Source organism: Malus domestica, chromosome 09, assembly GCF_042453785.1.
Source record: "Malus domestica chromosome 09, GDT2T_hap1".
Taxonomy (NCBI): domain Eukaryota; kingdom Viridiplantae; phylum Streptophyta; class Magnoliopsida; order Rosales; family Rosaceae; genus Malus; species Malus domestica.
The window spans coordinates 1588963-1604735 of record NC_091669.1 but is presented as its reverse complement, the minus strand read 5'-3'; the positions used below and the strand labels follow the sequence as shown (position 1 = coordinate 1604735).

The 15773-nt window shown below is 39.9% G+C and overlaps 3 protein-coding genes across 4 annotated transcripts; 1 reads left to right on the top strand and 2 right to left on the bottom strand.

Annotated features, from left to right (window-relative positions):
- Positions 1-2243: 2243 nt before the first annotated feature.
- Positions 2244-6789, top strand: LOC103442226 (uncharacterized). Its single transcript, XM_008380994.4, has 10 exons — positions 2244-2531; positions 2807-3337; positions 3482-3559; positions 4040-4283; positions 4375-4625; positions 4736-4936; positions 5084-5176; positions 5267-5368; positions 5463-5859; positions 6402-6789. The coding sequence occupies exons 2-10, from the start codon at positions 2810-2812 to the stop codon at positions 6431-6433; spliced, it is 1926 nt and encodes a 641-aa protein (XP_008379216.2). The 5' UTR covers positions 2244-2531; positions 2807-2809; the 3' UTR covers positions 6434-6789.
- Positions 6790-8275: 1486 nt separating this feature from the next.
- LOC114826896 (F-box/LRR-repeat protein 4-like) lies at positions 8276-10219 on the bottom strand. Its single transcript, XM_029107716.2, has one exon. The coding sequence runs from the start codon at positions 9912-9914 to the stop codon at positions 8493-8495; it is 1422 nt and encodes a 473-aa protein (XP_028963549.1). The 5' UTR covers positions 9915-10219; the 3' UTR covers positions 8276-8492.
- A 1563-nt stretch (positions 10220-11782) lies between these two features.
- Positions 11783-15168, bottom strand: LOC103442224 (uncharacterized). 2 transcript variants are annotated; one of them, XM_008380990.4, is made up of 6 exons: positions 14872-15168; positions 14669-14760; positions 14458-14557; positions 13331-14189; positions 13043-13179; positions 11783-12730 (listed from the first exon to the last, which is right to left on the bottom strand). In XM_008380990.4, the coding sequence occupies exons 1-6, from the start codon at positions 14970-14972 to the stop codon at positions 11875-11877; spliced, it is 2145 nt and encodes a 714-aa protein (XP_008379212.3). In that variant the 5' UTR covers positions 14973-15168; the 3' UTR covers positions 11783-11874. The 2 variants fall into 2 exon arrangements, with proteins under 2 accessions (XP_008379212.3, XP_070661406.1); XM_070805305.1 differs by having other exon boundaries at positions 14290-14557; positions 14872-15122.
- Between the last annotated feature and the right edge of the window lie 605 nt (positions 15169-15773).

The following is a 15773-nucleotide window of genomic DNA, read 5'->3' as shown; positions in this document are numbered from 1 at the left end:
GATCACATAGATCTTCGAAAGGCTAAACAAATACATTACCCATGTGGGCTTCAACCAAAATACCAAAATATAATGCATGGTAGTTAGTGAAACATAGCACTAAGCATCATAAATTATAATTAATCATAATTAATTATTCAGTCTACCATATGTATATAGTAATGTTTTTTTTTTGTCGAGCGTTAAATTTTCATTGAATCAAGGACGAATATCAATGTTTTCTCAGCAATAATATTACGCAGAATTTTCGAAAAAAAGTAAACCTTATTTGTGATTGCCCCATTCTATTTACCAACGAAGCCATCGAGTGAGCTGCCTTGTTGCAAGCTCGAGGCACATAAGAAAACTCAACGGACTCCGCTTCTGTCGCTAGCTTTTGAATGTCATAAATAATGCCATCAATCATGATATCTGAATAGTTTCTCTCTTAAGCATAGTAATCTGAATAGTTTTCTCTCTTAAGCATGGTAATCAAATTACTTGAATCGGGTTTTATGATCACCTTTTTATAATTTCTGTCGTTAGGGAGGGCAACGAGGTTAGGGAGTAGGAGATAGGGTTAGGGTTGGGTAAAAGAACGAAGGAATCCAATGAAAGGAAAGAAAGGTGGTGAACTGAACACGTACACATGGCTCTTCCAAGGAATCCTAAGACCATCTCAAGATTCTAATCCTAGGAGGTGGATTGTCTGCCATTCTATTTCTATACTCTTTTCATTTATTTTTATTTTGTGTGGTCATGGTTAAGTTACGTCAATATTTTATATTCTTATTATTTTATATTTTATTATTTTTATAAAAAAATTAATATAAAATGTTGACGTAGCTTAATCGTCGTGATTATACAAACAGGAAGGGATGAGAAGAGTATGGAAATGGGAGAAATGGGAGGGTAGACAATCAACCTCCCTAATCCTAATGTTTTGAATAGTAACTTTTTTTAGCACACACGATATTATCTATATTACAAGATGAAGGAAGCGGAATAAGCTTCAAAATGAGTTATCTTTAATAATAGAGTTTGAATTCGCCTGAATTAAATTTAAGATATCTTACTTTCAAGTGAAGATGAATAACATAAAACCATAGTACTAAGTAGTTAGAATAGTAACGTTAAACCAACTTTTCTCAGATTTCCAAATTTAAGATATCTCACATCCTTCTCAAATTTCGATCATCGGGTCAAGTGAATTGAAAAAAATCTATGATGAAAATTAACAAAGGTATATGCGAGATAAAATGAGATTTGTGAATAGCATTACCTTTGCAAATTACATAATTACTAAATATTTTTTTTTTCCCTGCAATTTTTTAATTAATTTTATCGAATTTCGTTCCGTTTGGCCCGTTGGCCCTCACAAGCTTGACTTGTTTTCACGCGGTTTCAGCCGGCTCTTGCCCACCCCAAAGTCCCCAGCAGAGAAGAGAGACCCAACCCGCTTTGCTGTCTGCCCGAACTGCCCGACAATTTTGGCGGGAACTTGCCCTTTGAAAACCACCAATTTTTTTATTCATTTATTTTCGCGCCAAAAGTTTTGATGCCCCGCTAAAAGTGAGAGCCGTGTGACGGCTAAATGCTTTTTCCTATGTTTCTCGAAGCTGTCACGGCACCGCTGATTTTGTGTTGGGTCCCACTGATTCCAATTCCTGACCGTTGAAAGATTTAGCCGAAAAATGGGCCCCCCGTGATGCATTGGTCCAAAGGGCCTCATTTAGCCGAAAATGGCCCAAGATTATGTCCAGCCATGGTCCACAAAGAAGTTGACTAAAAGATCCATCCCATATTTGGGCCAAGGGCAGGCCCAATTGGTAAGCAAGCCTAGGGCCAAATATTTCGGCGGGCCTCACAAGTATGTCCATGCGTAAGCAAGTTAGCGGTTTATGTGATTGGATTAACGGAGGTAAGACACGAATAATGAGTACAATAAGTACAGTGGATTAGTATGCCTGACTTTCCGAAAAATTAACAAGACCTTCATATCAATATGGAAAACATGCACTAAAAAAATATCAACTACTACTCTACCAAGTGGTCAAATTCAATCTAAATTAGTTGACTTGCTTGCTTACAAAATAAATGTACCATATTTACAACAAAAAAAAAATTATGAAACAAAAAGCCTCACATCCATAACGTGTGAAAAATTGCTCTTCTTTTAACTGAATTCTTTTAACCAAATCAAATTGAATTTAATTGGAAATGAAGAAATCAAACTCGAGACCTCAAACGGAAAGGGCGAAGTGCTTTAGCCCATTGAGCTGCCACAAATCCGTTGATTTACAATTTTTTTTTTGTTACTAAACCCTCCATTTACTCATTAATGACAAAATTCTGGTTGGTTGGTTTTATAAAAGTATCCGTAACAGTTTAAGCGGTATGTCCCCACAACACACACTTACCGCGACAATTTGCGTGCTGGTTGTCACTGCAAGGACCCCAGATAAAATCAAAGGTATTCAAAACCCTAAATCCCCAATTGTCCAACTTCCCCAAATCCTGATCTCCTGCGGCCCAATTCATACAGGAAAGAGGTAACTACACGACTCTGGGTCTTGCATCCTTTTGTTTCAGATAAACTTAAATCTATAAGCATGAATATGTGTGTATGTATAGGTATGGTGAAGGGGATTTATGCCGCTCATTTGTCACTAAAAGATAGTATCTTTGACTGATTTCTGTTTCCCTATGATATGAATTCAACAAATTTTGAAGCTTATAATAGCCGAAATAGGATTCCTTTTGGCATATGATTGCTGTTGTATATATTTTATCTGATTTCCTTTAAATTTTGAATATTTGTTGGTAGATCATGAAGCGGAAACAAGCATTCCCGGGAAGGGAAAGGGGAAGGGGAAGGGGAAGGCCACGAAAAAATCCGGCTCCGGAGGTGGTCAGTGAAAGAGTGGTCAGTGAGAGAGTGGTCAGTGAAAGATTGGTCAATGAGAGAGTGGTCAATGAGAATGAGAAAGCATTCTTGAATTTTGTTAGTCAGAATGTTGAAGAAGAAAGAAATGATTTTGGGTGGAATCAATCCGATGACGAAGACTGTGATGATGAGGAATGTAACCCTGAATTGGAGAATGATTCGGTTAGTGATCCTTCTTCGATGGAGAGTGATTGGTCAGATGGTGATCAAAATGTAAGCACCGTGGTGCAGAACTTGCTTAGCAGGTATGGTGAAGGGGATCGCCAGACGGGAAACTCATCCAACCAGAATGATAGTGCGCAAAATATGCCATTGACTGTCTTGGGTTCTTGGAGTAGATTCCAGAATGAGCAAGTATCGCCATTGCAGGATCCTCCCTGTAACAAGAAAGAATTGAGTGCTGCCCTGGCGGTATGATGGATATTTTGTAACAGGTTTCCATAACGTTTTGGTTTACAATTTTGGGCTCTGCTTGTATAGTCTTTTCTATATTCCTATGCTTGATGTGATTGAACTTACTAGTTGCTGCTGTTCTCGAACGATTTTACATTTTAGGTCATTAAGAAGGTTATGAAAATGGATGCAGCTGTACCTTTCAACACTCCCGTGGATCCAGTTGCTATGAGATTACCTGTGAGTGTGACCTTCTATATGCATCTTTTTCTTAAGTAATAACATGACTCGGTGATCGTTTTGATGTACCACGATCTGGTGTCTTTCTTCTTTTTGTGTAAAAAAGTAAAATAATCCCTTATCTCTAATGGGGTATTAAGAGCTTCTAAGAGGGGATTGCTACTTTTAGCATCAAGTATGTCAAGATACCATGCCAAACATGTAAAAAACTTGCCCTTGGGGTAACAAACTTGACTACCAATAAGCTTTTAAATTTAGTGGAAAATTGACCTGAGTCTTTTGTTTTGTCTGCACCAAACTATGACTTAGCTATCTAGGCAGTAGGTATACAAAATGAGTTCTTGGTAAGTACTCAATGCTGAATGCCGTTATGCATGTCATATGTGTTCTGAAATGTGCTTTTGCCTTTCGATCATGATTATTTCTCTGCCTTACTGTTTTATCTTCTCTTTTGTTTCTTTTTGTCCTTTCTGGAACCAGGATTACTTTGATGTCGTAGATACTCCAATGGATTTTGGAACGATATGCAGCCATCTTCAAAATGGTACCAAGTATATGAACGCGGAGGATGTATTCAAGGATGTCCAATACATTTGGAAGAACTGTTGCAACTATTACAATGAGGGTAACTTTGTTTTGAACCTTAAGAAACGCGTGGAGGAGAAATTCATGAAATATTGGACAGCTGCTGGTTTGGGCAGTAAAGAACCCGGGGCAAGTAACCGTAAGGGTTTCACATTACTTTTATGAATGTATAACATTAGCAGTGTGGGCTACTATCATTTTTGTTAAATTTTTGATTAGATTCTTTTTAGTTTTACTAAGCTCTAATGTGGGGAAAAGGAAGACGCGAGGACCTACCCGTAACCTTAGACTAGCTCAACTTCCTATTGGGGAAAGATTTGAAGTCAGCTGGAAGAACCGGAGACCCGTAGGTGAAACCACCACTTTCTTCAAATCAGAGTGTACAGCCCTGGTTAGGCAAACCCGGGAGATACCCCTACAGGTTAAGTCATGGAAGGAAATCCCATCTGATATTAAACAGAAGGCATTTGAACATATGTTGGTTAGTACAACAAAAATCATAGAATTGGTTCACACTATAACAATTGATTTTCCCTTGAATCCCATTTTGCCATGTTTATTGTGTAATATATCTTCATGTATGTTTTTCAGAAGCGTTTCAAAGTCGAAGATCACATGAAATGGGTTTTGGATCAGATTCATAGATCCTACAACAGTTATCGGCATCACCTGAAGACGACGTGGTTTGAAACATGTGAGACAACTGAGGATGCACGTGAAAAAGTACCACCAAATGTTACAGAGGAGGATTGGCAGTATCTTGTAAACTTGTGGACCTCACCTGAATGGCAGGTACTACCAAATGTTACATATCAGGATATCAAAGAATACAAGGGGAAAAAAAATTCAAGAATTACGTTATTCCCTATTTTCCTTTCAGTTCTCTACTCTGTTTGTAGTTAGATTGTTATACATTAATGGTCCTTTCCCTGAATGCAGAAAATCAGTAAGCAATACAAGGAGAATCGTTCCAAGAATACCATAATTCACACGTGTGGGTCCAAGAGTTTCTCTCAAGTCCTCGAGGAAGAGGTATGACCTGTTTCACTTACTGCATCTTGTGTTTAGTAATATTTTACTGGCATTCTCATCTCTCTTCTTGTTTTTTGTTTGCAATCGTAGAAAAAGAAGACTGGAAATGAGCCTGGCCGTACACTTTTCTGGGAACGCACCCATGTTCGGCATGATGGACAGGCTCCAAATCCAGCTACACAGGAGGCATTGGTATATATTGAACCTGGAATTAAACTAAAGCTGCAAGCATACCTAATTATTAGTTATTTTAATACGTGTGTTGAGTTCCATTTTGTGAACGCAGTCAAAGCTCAAGAAATTGTATGCTCAAGTGGCTGCGGAGAACTCACAGATGACAGAAGACGAGATTTTTGTAAAGGTTTTTGGACCTGAGCGTCCCTCGAGATTACGTGGTTACGGTGGTGTAACCCCAAAAGAGTTATGGGGAACACCGTCATCGTCATCGTCATATACTGTTAGTGAACTCAAAAGGCAACTTGAAGAAACAAAGCAGCGACAAGAGGAGTATGAACAAAAGAGTGCTGCTGAGATACAGGGCTTGAAAGAGCAATTTGGTCGTCTTGAGGGTTTGCTATCAGATCAAATGAATAGGTTTGAAGGTTTACTAGTACAGTTGACGAGTCATATGCAGCCCCCTTCCCCGATTGAGAGGCCTACTGGACATCTACTCACCCGAAATGGTATGCATCTTTGAACACTGACTTTCTATTTTCTAACGAGATACTTATCATATATGTTTTCGCGGAATTATGGATATATTGAAGCACAATTCATTTGCATTGAGAATTTTATTTTTTCTTGTTTGATAAAAGACTGATAGGGAAGAATAGGAGTCGGGCACCATAAACGTATCAACTGTTTCATAATTCTTAATTGAGAAACAGTCCAAAGAAGGATGCGTTTATGTCTGTTTTTTTGTTCAATGACCTAAAATAGCTTTAAAACTCCGGTTATATGCCATTTAGGGACCTGAAATTCGACATCTCAAAGAGGCAAACTTTGCAACGGTCTCTTAACGTATACATTGGTTGTAACAGGGTCTTTTTTTTCATATTTTGTTTCCATTTAGCTATTGTTTACACTGCATAAACTCGAGTTTATATCTGAGATTTTGCTCGTGGCGGAAGGCCCTGTGGTCCAGTTCGTGCATGATATAGTTTGGCACTCAATTCATACGGTGTTGGAGGTTTTAACCATGATTGTTTTCGTTCTCTATTCTCAGGCCATCCACGGAGTTTCCGATCCAGAAGATGAAATCTCATCACTTATCAGCTATGCCTGTGTCTTGTTGGGTCAAATAAGGCTGTTGGCGGAAAATCAACCTAGACACCGCGGCAATGGCGAAAGGGTTGGCGAGCGGTCGCCGACGGCCACCATGGAGAGCGATGAACCAATGACTTTTTGAATAGACTTAGACTTCACTAAAATCTTGATTGATTGAGTTCTCTGATCAATATCGAACAGAGAACAACCATGTTTGCTTCCCAACTAGGTCGTGTATTTCAAGAGAAAAACTTGTGTGGGAACATCCGGACCTGCTCTCCTTCTTGCAAAACTTAGATCATTTGTTGTTAACTATTTTATTTATTCTATCTTTCGATTTATGGCAAGTGCCTTCGCCCATGAGCGATAGGTATCGGGTTCGAGACTTGGGAGCAGCCTCTCCATAAATGGGGGTAAGGCTAGCCGACATTCACCTCTCCCAGACTCTGCGTAAAGCGGGAGCCTTGTGCACTGGTATGACCTTTTTTATCTTTCGACAAAAAAAAAAAACTATTTTATTTATTATTTTGTTTTTGGTCTAATTATTCGTGCTTTGAGCTACTTCTCACGAGTGTTTAAAATATTCACCGAATTGATAATTTTGTCAAAATATTCAAAAAATCAATGATCGATATAGAAAGGACGGTGAAATGTAAACTTCAACCTATACCAGTGAGATACAGGAAAATTAATGAGTATTAATGATATTTACTATTTATAACAGAAATTTTACCATAATCTATTGCAGATTTTTTAGCTTTTGAATGTCGAATTTTTCTCTAATTTTGACCAAATCTGAATGAGTTGATATATTCACTCTAACAAATTTTTATAATTTCTGTTGAAGATAACCAAGATAAAAAAAATTATCGATATTTTTATAAATTTGTATAATCAATATTTTCACTTGTATCGATATTTTTATTGCTGGCCAACTAATTATTCTTTCAAATTAAAAATTAGTTTGGTGCCTAATAAGCTGCGCAAAGAAAGTGGTAGTCTGATTTTACACTACAAGGTGAACTGAAGGCCTTGTTTTAACTTGCACAACCTGCGACAGGGACGTGCTTAAAGCTACATTAATTTGCATAACCTCAAGAATCAACGACGACCATGAAAATCGCTTCCCCGTCTCGCTTAACAACGGTTTTAGTAACGCAATTAAGCCTTAAGCTCTCGCAAAACGGCAATCAAAGTTGTTGAATTTTCGAATCCAACCAACCAACCAACCAAGAGAGTGACTTTATATCCAGAAATCCAACCAAATGGGAATGACTTTGCATCTTTAAATGCATCCATATAGAATCAACCAACCAAACCAAGCAACAAACAACCGGAAACTAAGGGAGACGGAAACACCTAAGAACCCGAAAACAGAGTTTTACTTTTAGTAGGTGAGAGCTCAAAGCTATATGAAATTATTACAGCGGTGAGAGATTCTTCAGTGTAATCGGAGATATACCGCTTCTCTCTATCTCACTCATCACGTGTCTCACACCCAAGATTCTGCATCTGTCTTATATCGAGCAACAATGCAACACTGACTAGTAGTGGCTGGCAAGATCAGGGTTTAAGAACGGAAACAGATGCTCAGTTATGCATTTTGAAACTTTCTAAGAACTCCCGACGAACTATTTACAAGCACTAGCATGAGACTATCAGAGCCAGATCAAAATTCAACTTGAAAAGATAAACTTTGCGGCATGTTTCATCCGCGCTTCACTAATCATTCGAGGCCAAACAGCAGCACATGTGTTCTTAAGATAAAATTGTATACAATCGGAGTAACATAGTACTTTTCTTAACTGCAGAAACCGGATAATTAGATGTAACTGATGCAATAATCTTATGATTTATAAATAAGCAACATTCATATGCATACAAGTATCATATTCAGAGAGGAGCATGAGCTGCTCTTCTGGAGTTCATCTCCAGACAACAAACATACATACAATTTAAAACAGAACAAGTATAGTGAATCGATAAATACCTGTTTCGCTGCCTTCGAAACATGTTATTAACATAAGTATACATTTGTAGCTTTGCCGAATCAAGCATCAGCCGCAACGAACTTACATGAGGCCCAAGTCTTTGCGGCATCCGTTACCTTGCTTTGCTCCACCTGCACCTGTCTCAGCTGAGGGCAGCTGAGCACCAAAAACTGAATCGCCTCGGCTTGAATCCCACTGCAGTGCATGATATCAACACTCTCCAAACGCTTACAGCTCTTAAAAATCGAAACCATGGCGTCATAAGTAAGCCCTCCGCACCCTCTCAGCCTCAAATCAACCAAATCATTACATGAAACTAACATAGATGCGAACTCTTTATCCACCAACATTTCGTTATAAGACAAATCCAACTTCCTCAATTGCCTCAAATTCTGTCCTAATGTGGCCAACAACCCCGGTTCTCTTTCAACCACATCACAATTCACCAGTGCCAATTCTTCGAGGCCAGAACTCGCAGCGATAGCAAGAGCCTTGATGCCTTCACCACTCACAAGACAGCAACTTTGAAGCTTAATACTTGAAATGCTTCTAAAATTCTTCGCCACAGCCAACAGATGATCGTTATTAAGGTCGAGAGGCAATCGAAAATTGAGTTTTCGCAGGTTACAACGCCTTCGGTTGAAGAATTTAAGCAGACCATCTCTGCTGCCACCATCATAAACCAAAAGGGAAGTCAGAGAATCACAATTCTCCGCCACTTTCAGTAGAACGCCGTCGATTATCGCCCTACAAGTCCGGAGCTCCAGCTCCTGAACACCCTGCAAACACATGGCAAATGACGAAAATGACCCTCCATCCCCAATCCCTTCACAGCTCTTCAACTGCAGTTTCTTCAGCTTTCTGCAGCTCCTCCATAGCCACCCAAAACCCCAATCGCCGGCTCCGATTCCAGATAAACAGAGACTCTCCAAACCCAACTCTGCAGCAGAATCCTCCTCCGCAGAAAACCCATGTTCCCAATTGGGGTCAACGCCGTCCCCGGAGCAAACCAAGATTGACAGTTCCTTCAAAGACGGAAACTTGATGACCCACATGAGGAACAGAGGCCTGGACCTGGACAGATTGATGCAGAGAGAGGTTAGGTGGGTACATGATGAGGAGAGAGAAGTGAGTGAGGAGAGAGAGACAGGGCCGGCCAAGAACCTGAGGCTGCGAAGCTGGGGGCAGAAGGAGGAGACTAGGAGGAGGAGGTGATCGGAAAAAGCGGTGTTTTTTGCGGCGGTGGTGGGGTCGGAGGGTAAGAGGAGAGAGAGGGAAGAGAGGAAAGGGTAGTGAGATAGGAGGGAGGAGAGAGAAGGCAGGGTGGAATGATGAGGGGTGAGGCGGAGAGAGAGGGAGGTGGTGGAGGTGCGGTAGAGGTGGAGCCACCGCTTGGAGACCAGAGAGACGGTGGAGGAGGTTGATGGTGGCAGCCTTTGGAATACCTCTTGAACTAGTTCATCACATAGCGCCTTGTCCATCTCCCTCTCAATTTTTCGTAACCTTCATCATCTAGATATGTTCTTCTATAAAACCTTCGAGTCACCACGTACCAAAATTGAAATGAGTATCTTCCGAGGAGAGCAACTTATGAGTACATCGTGGTAACATTTTGCGTTCATAAAATCACAAATTAATACATATATTATTGACACGTGACGTCAGAATAGCAGACGAGCGTAAAGACTTTTTGGCAGCATCAACTATATGGTGATTTGCTTTGCTGGTGCTTTGTTTTCCTTTGGTTTTGCTTACTAGATTCTGTGGGGAGTGCGCTTTAATTGCAGCTCCAAGTTTTCAAGTGCGTTCCCAAACCAACATTCTCAAGAGGTTACGTGACTCACACGCGCGACAAGGCGTGTAAAGTGAGGGGCAGTGGGACCCATAAATGTAACTAATTATACATTCTAACATCATCCAACGGCAGCCGTAAGTTTGTGATTATCGTGTACGGTGTACCCCGTCCCAAGCAAATTCAACAGAAATGATGCTCTTCAGATCTCTTCTATCAAACTCACTCAATTCATCAATTCAGATTTTTAAAATTTGATTAAATGACTAAAATTAATATAATTTTCTTAAAGATATTCTGTTTTTAGCTGTTGAATTAAATTTCAAGAAACCGAATTAGTGAATTTAGTGAATTTAATGGAAATGATCCAAAGAGGATCCCTTCCAAATTCAACCACTGAAAAGGAAAGCCTACAACACGAGTATGATAAAGGTCTCGGAGATTCTCCCAGAAACTGAGAAGTCTTATTTCTTTTAGAGAATCTTTTAATTATTTCCGAACAATTAGAAGAAAAAAAAATTCTTTAATTAAGAAGAATCTAATTCAGATGTAAGATACTTATCTAGAAGATCTCGCATTATAACTATCGTCAGGTCATGCCGTAAATGTTAGATCTTTGAGTTGAGAAGATCTCTCGACCTAACACAGAGAAATATCTATCTATTTAGCTTTTCAAGGTCACTAATTTTTTACATCAATAATCATCCAATTAGATTGATAGTGCATTTTTAACATGTAAGTATTTATACTAATTTCAGGTCACTTGATATTACGGTCTAGTAGTATTCTTCTTTACTTGCAAGTGAGAGATTTTAGATTTGATTCTCACCAAAAGCAAAGTTGAACCACATTATTATGGCTGATCCAGTGTGAGACTTAGTTCACCCCTACTCCCTTAGTATAAATACTATCGTTTGTTAAAAAAAAAAAAAAAAAAATCATTAAGACCAATCTTGATCGTATGAAAATATCTCTGCTTAAGAAGAATTCATGCACAATTTGTTTACGTAAAACTTGTAGCTCAAGCGGTTAACAACGTATATTCATTTACCCCTAGAATGCAATAGTATTTCCGGTTGTCCTATATTTTATTGACACCTTGTTATGAGACGGTATAGCAATCACAGCCATAGAACTCTTGAACGTGTATTTATATATCTAAAGTGACTTTACCAACCAAAATTCCTTACCTGGCAAATGGCCTAAGCCAGCAGGCAATAGGTCCTCATCAGTCTCTTTTACTGCATTTAATTTCCATCCTACTTTTTCAACGGAGATGTCTGTATCCCAAGTCAATCACGCATTGGTCTGGTCTATGAGAATTCATGTTGGATACCGAGTCAATCACACATGCACTGGTCTGGCCTATGAGAAAGTTAAAACGCATTGTTTTGAGTGATTGATATGGAATACCGACACAATGACATCCCGTTGCAGGTAAGTTTTTCTCAGGTATTACATGGAAACTAGCCTCAATTTTATGCCCAATGATGCATTCTCTAAACCCATCCCAGTGATCCCACACTTGCACAACAGTCACTATTCAGATTAGACATATTATATAGACACACAAAAGCAGTAATCTTCATTTTCTAATTCTCTGCAGGTCTAACCAGCTACAAATTCATGTGAATGTCGTTTATAACGTGTTAAGAACGATGAAACAAAATATGAATACACAACGCCCAGCATGGCAGGTGAACCATACCTATGTAGAGGTAAGTAGCACTGTTCCAAGCCCAGAGAGACTCCACCCAGGACCAGAAGTCACCAACATTAGTGCTGCCGGTACCTTCAAATGCAGCTTTCAACACTATAAAAGCAAGGGGCGGGAACCCAATAAACCCCAGAATGAGATTGCAAACCGCCCTTGAAAGTGTTCTTATGCTCCTTGCTTTAACATCGGGCTTCAACGGATGAGCCATCAAGCACATTGGTACCATCAGTAACCCCCCGATCTCTGCTGTAGCAAAGTTAATGACCGACATGAGACACAAACCAGTGAAGGCAGCTGAAAGAGTCACTGATTTCAAGATGGGCCATTCCTCTCTTTGAGATTGAGATTCATTGGCATGAGAGGACGGAGAAGCCAAAACCACGTACATGACCACAAGGCTGAGAACTGAAAGCGAAACCCAGATTGCAAAGCTGGTTGTTGGGGTGCAACTCGGTATTTGACAGATAAAATACGGGAGTAATGAAACAACAGAACCCCACAAGTGAACAATAAAAGCTTTCTTTGTTGCATATAGCCATTTCCATGATTCGAGAGTAATGATGGCCGAGGGAGAAGGTTTCCCTTTTTTCACACTAGAATCAGAGTTACTAGAATTAACATAGAGAGAAGCTGCTACCAAGGGGAGTGGGGCAACTAGTAGGGCAAAAGCAATCATGTAGACTCCCACTGACACAAACTTAGCCGGAGACGTTAACAGGTACAGAAAAAATGACTGGTGAAACTTCTCTAGAAGGTTGTTTACTGACCGAATGACTCCTTCAATTAATCTGCATAAATAAAAAAGAAACCCACAACAAAAATTTACACTCAAATACTGAACATTCATATTATTGCATGCCATTGATGCTTACGCAAGTACAAAGAAATCATGAGTATGACTGGAGGAAAAGATAATAGTAGAAAACAAAAAGAACGAACTGTAAAATTGAAGATTCCCTAAAAAGCTTTAAATGCTTACAGAAACCAAAAAAAAATAAAAAAAATATTATATATGACATATCAAATGAAAATGAAAATTGCATATGATCAACTTATTAGCAATCAATATTTCTAGGAAGTAGATGCTATTCAGCACTAACCGGGCACTTCGTAGAAGTAAGTCATTTCGCCTGGCTATGTTCTCCAAAGAAGAAAATTGGGGGAAAATTTCCAACGTAATTGCATCAACTTGGTAATCACGGAAGGCACCGTGAGGACCAGTGGGGATACCCAAAGCCTGGCATCATGAAGAATTTGATATAAGTATAAATATCTTTGTTTTATATCCTTTTACATCAAATTTAAAACTATAAACAAAGATTCTTAGCTTCTTAATTTTAGAAGTATCAAGAAAGTAATCTGAGACAACAAAAAGAAAGTTGACCAACCTGGTTGTACAATGAACTTGCAAGTGTAGCACTGCCCTCGACATAATCAGCAGCTGGGATACCAAATTTCCAGTCGGGATTTAAGCTTCTAGCAAAATGTCCTAGTGATTCTAATATTTCACCCAAAGTCTTGAGCCACTTCAAGCCAAGTAAAGACCAAACTTTCTCCACCTTTACCCGCAAACCTTGCCTATGTACTGCTAAGTAATTCACAACATTGATGAGGTCAAGATTTGGCATCTGCCCATTGGATGCCTCAGCATAGATGCCTAGACTATCCTCAAAATGTTCACTTCGATCTGCTACCTTGATGACAAGAGCTGCAGCCATGGTTCCAGCACGTTTAAATCCATCGTAAATCGCCCTTTCTGTTGACAGGTTCTCATTCATTCCATAAAGATTATTGCTTTCAGGACACATTTCTGCATCTAGCGTGCCCAGTCCACTAAATACAGGCGTGTGATAGTCTCTTAGCCAAGCAGAAACTGCAGCATACTCTCCAAATTGGGAATCGGGAACGAGCCATATAACATCCTTGGCCAGCCAAGGAACTCTGTTGAGCAAGGAAAATACCGAGTATGCAATGCCCAAAGAAAAGGCTTCATTCAGGTTAACTTTAGCTGAATTGAAAGGTGTAACCAAGACAATAGCTTCCTTCCCATCACCACGCGGTGCTCTAATAATTCCAACAGTATTGACACCGTGCAATGCACAACTGACGTTCTGCTCAACTCTTCCAGAATCAGGGCTAGAAAAGAAGTGGAGCGGGTGAAACTGGTTTAACTGAGGATGGAACTTGTGAAAACTAACTTCAGCACCCAAGTTCGACATATGCTGGGCAATGATTCTTTGACTTCCTCTGAAACATACCGTAAAAGTTTGATAAATCTGACACGATCAACTAACCTATTTTCAAAGTTGAAAACTTAAGATGTGATGTGCCCAATCGAGCAACCTACCATTGTACTTAAATCAACCCCTAAATATTAGACAGTAGTTTCCACTTTCCAGTGCCGGAGCCCGAAGCAAAAGGTTTAAATTTTGGTTAAAACAGCAATGTCTACACCCTACAGACTACAATCAACATAAACAATACAGTGCACCGAAAATTTAAACGAAGGACATACATTGCTGAACCGAGAGTCTTCGAATTCGAATGAATCAAATCGTTTACCAATCTATTCGCCTCTGCAACCTCCTGATTCGAAAGCATAGACGCCACGGAGCCTGCGAATTAAGCAATCACATCAGCGGCAACAGAACAATGTTAATAGCCGAATATTTTTCGACAAATAACCCAAACGGAAGTGAAAAATAGAGAGAAATTGAATAACTGACCAGGCATGAGGGCATTCTCGGAAATATAAGTGTTCTTGGCGAGAACCGGAAGCAGCAAGAGCGCCACCACCCCGGCGGCGGAGAACACGACACTGACAAAAGAGAAAAACGACCGCCAATTCATCGTTATCAGCATTAGCTGGTGACAGCCTTAATAATTTGGTATCGGGATGTAATAAATAGAAATAAATTAAATTAATTACCTGAACAAGAAGCTGTGGGAGATGAGGAAGATCCCCAGCCATACGATTGGTTTACGTTTAGGTTTAGCTCCGGTGGCGGTCTCGCTACCGCCCTCCGCCATTGTTCTCCGGAGTGGATTCGAAATCCGATGGCGGATGGGATCGGTTGTTTCTGTTAGGGGAAGTGTGAGCGTCTCAGTCGATCAGTCGGAGTCCATTTGTAGGGAACGAAGAGGAAGAGCTGAGCTGAAAGCTGCGAGTGAGTCAGAGACAACGAGATCCGAGTTGGCGGGTTGGACTTAAGGACTTGGGGGTGGTATCGGGCTTTTGGGCTTCTTTATTAGATAAAATACGTAAAGGGATTTGGGCCGTGTTGGCAAGAAGCATGAGCAGCAGGCCAGCCACAAGTCCGGATCCTCGCCGGATCCCTTTTGTGGTGATCCGGTGATCCGTAAATTGTGTCCGTTCATGGTATATCATGAGGTCATTTAGATATTTTTATTTAAAAATAAACATAAACACTACTTGACAAAAACTGACTGCAAGATATACGATGAACGAACACGATTCATGAATCCTCAAGATCAGCACCAAAAGGATCCGGAGAGTATCCTGTTGGGCCAACCACCACTTCTTTTACCTACTAACATGCCAGCCACCAGTCCGGATCCTTGCCGGATCCCTTTTGTGGTGATCTGAAGATCCGTAAATTGTGTTCGTTCATCGTATATCATGAGATCAGAAATCATTTTAGATATTTTTATTTAAAAATAAACATAAACACTACTTGATAAAAACTGACTACAAGATATACGATGAACGAACATGATTCACGGATCCTCAAGATCCTCACCAAAAGGATCCAGAGAGGATCCTGTTGGGCCAGCTAGCACTTCTTTTACCTACCAACACGCCGGTTTAGT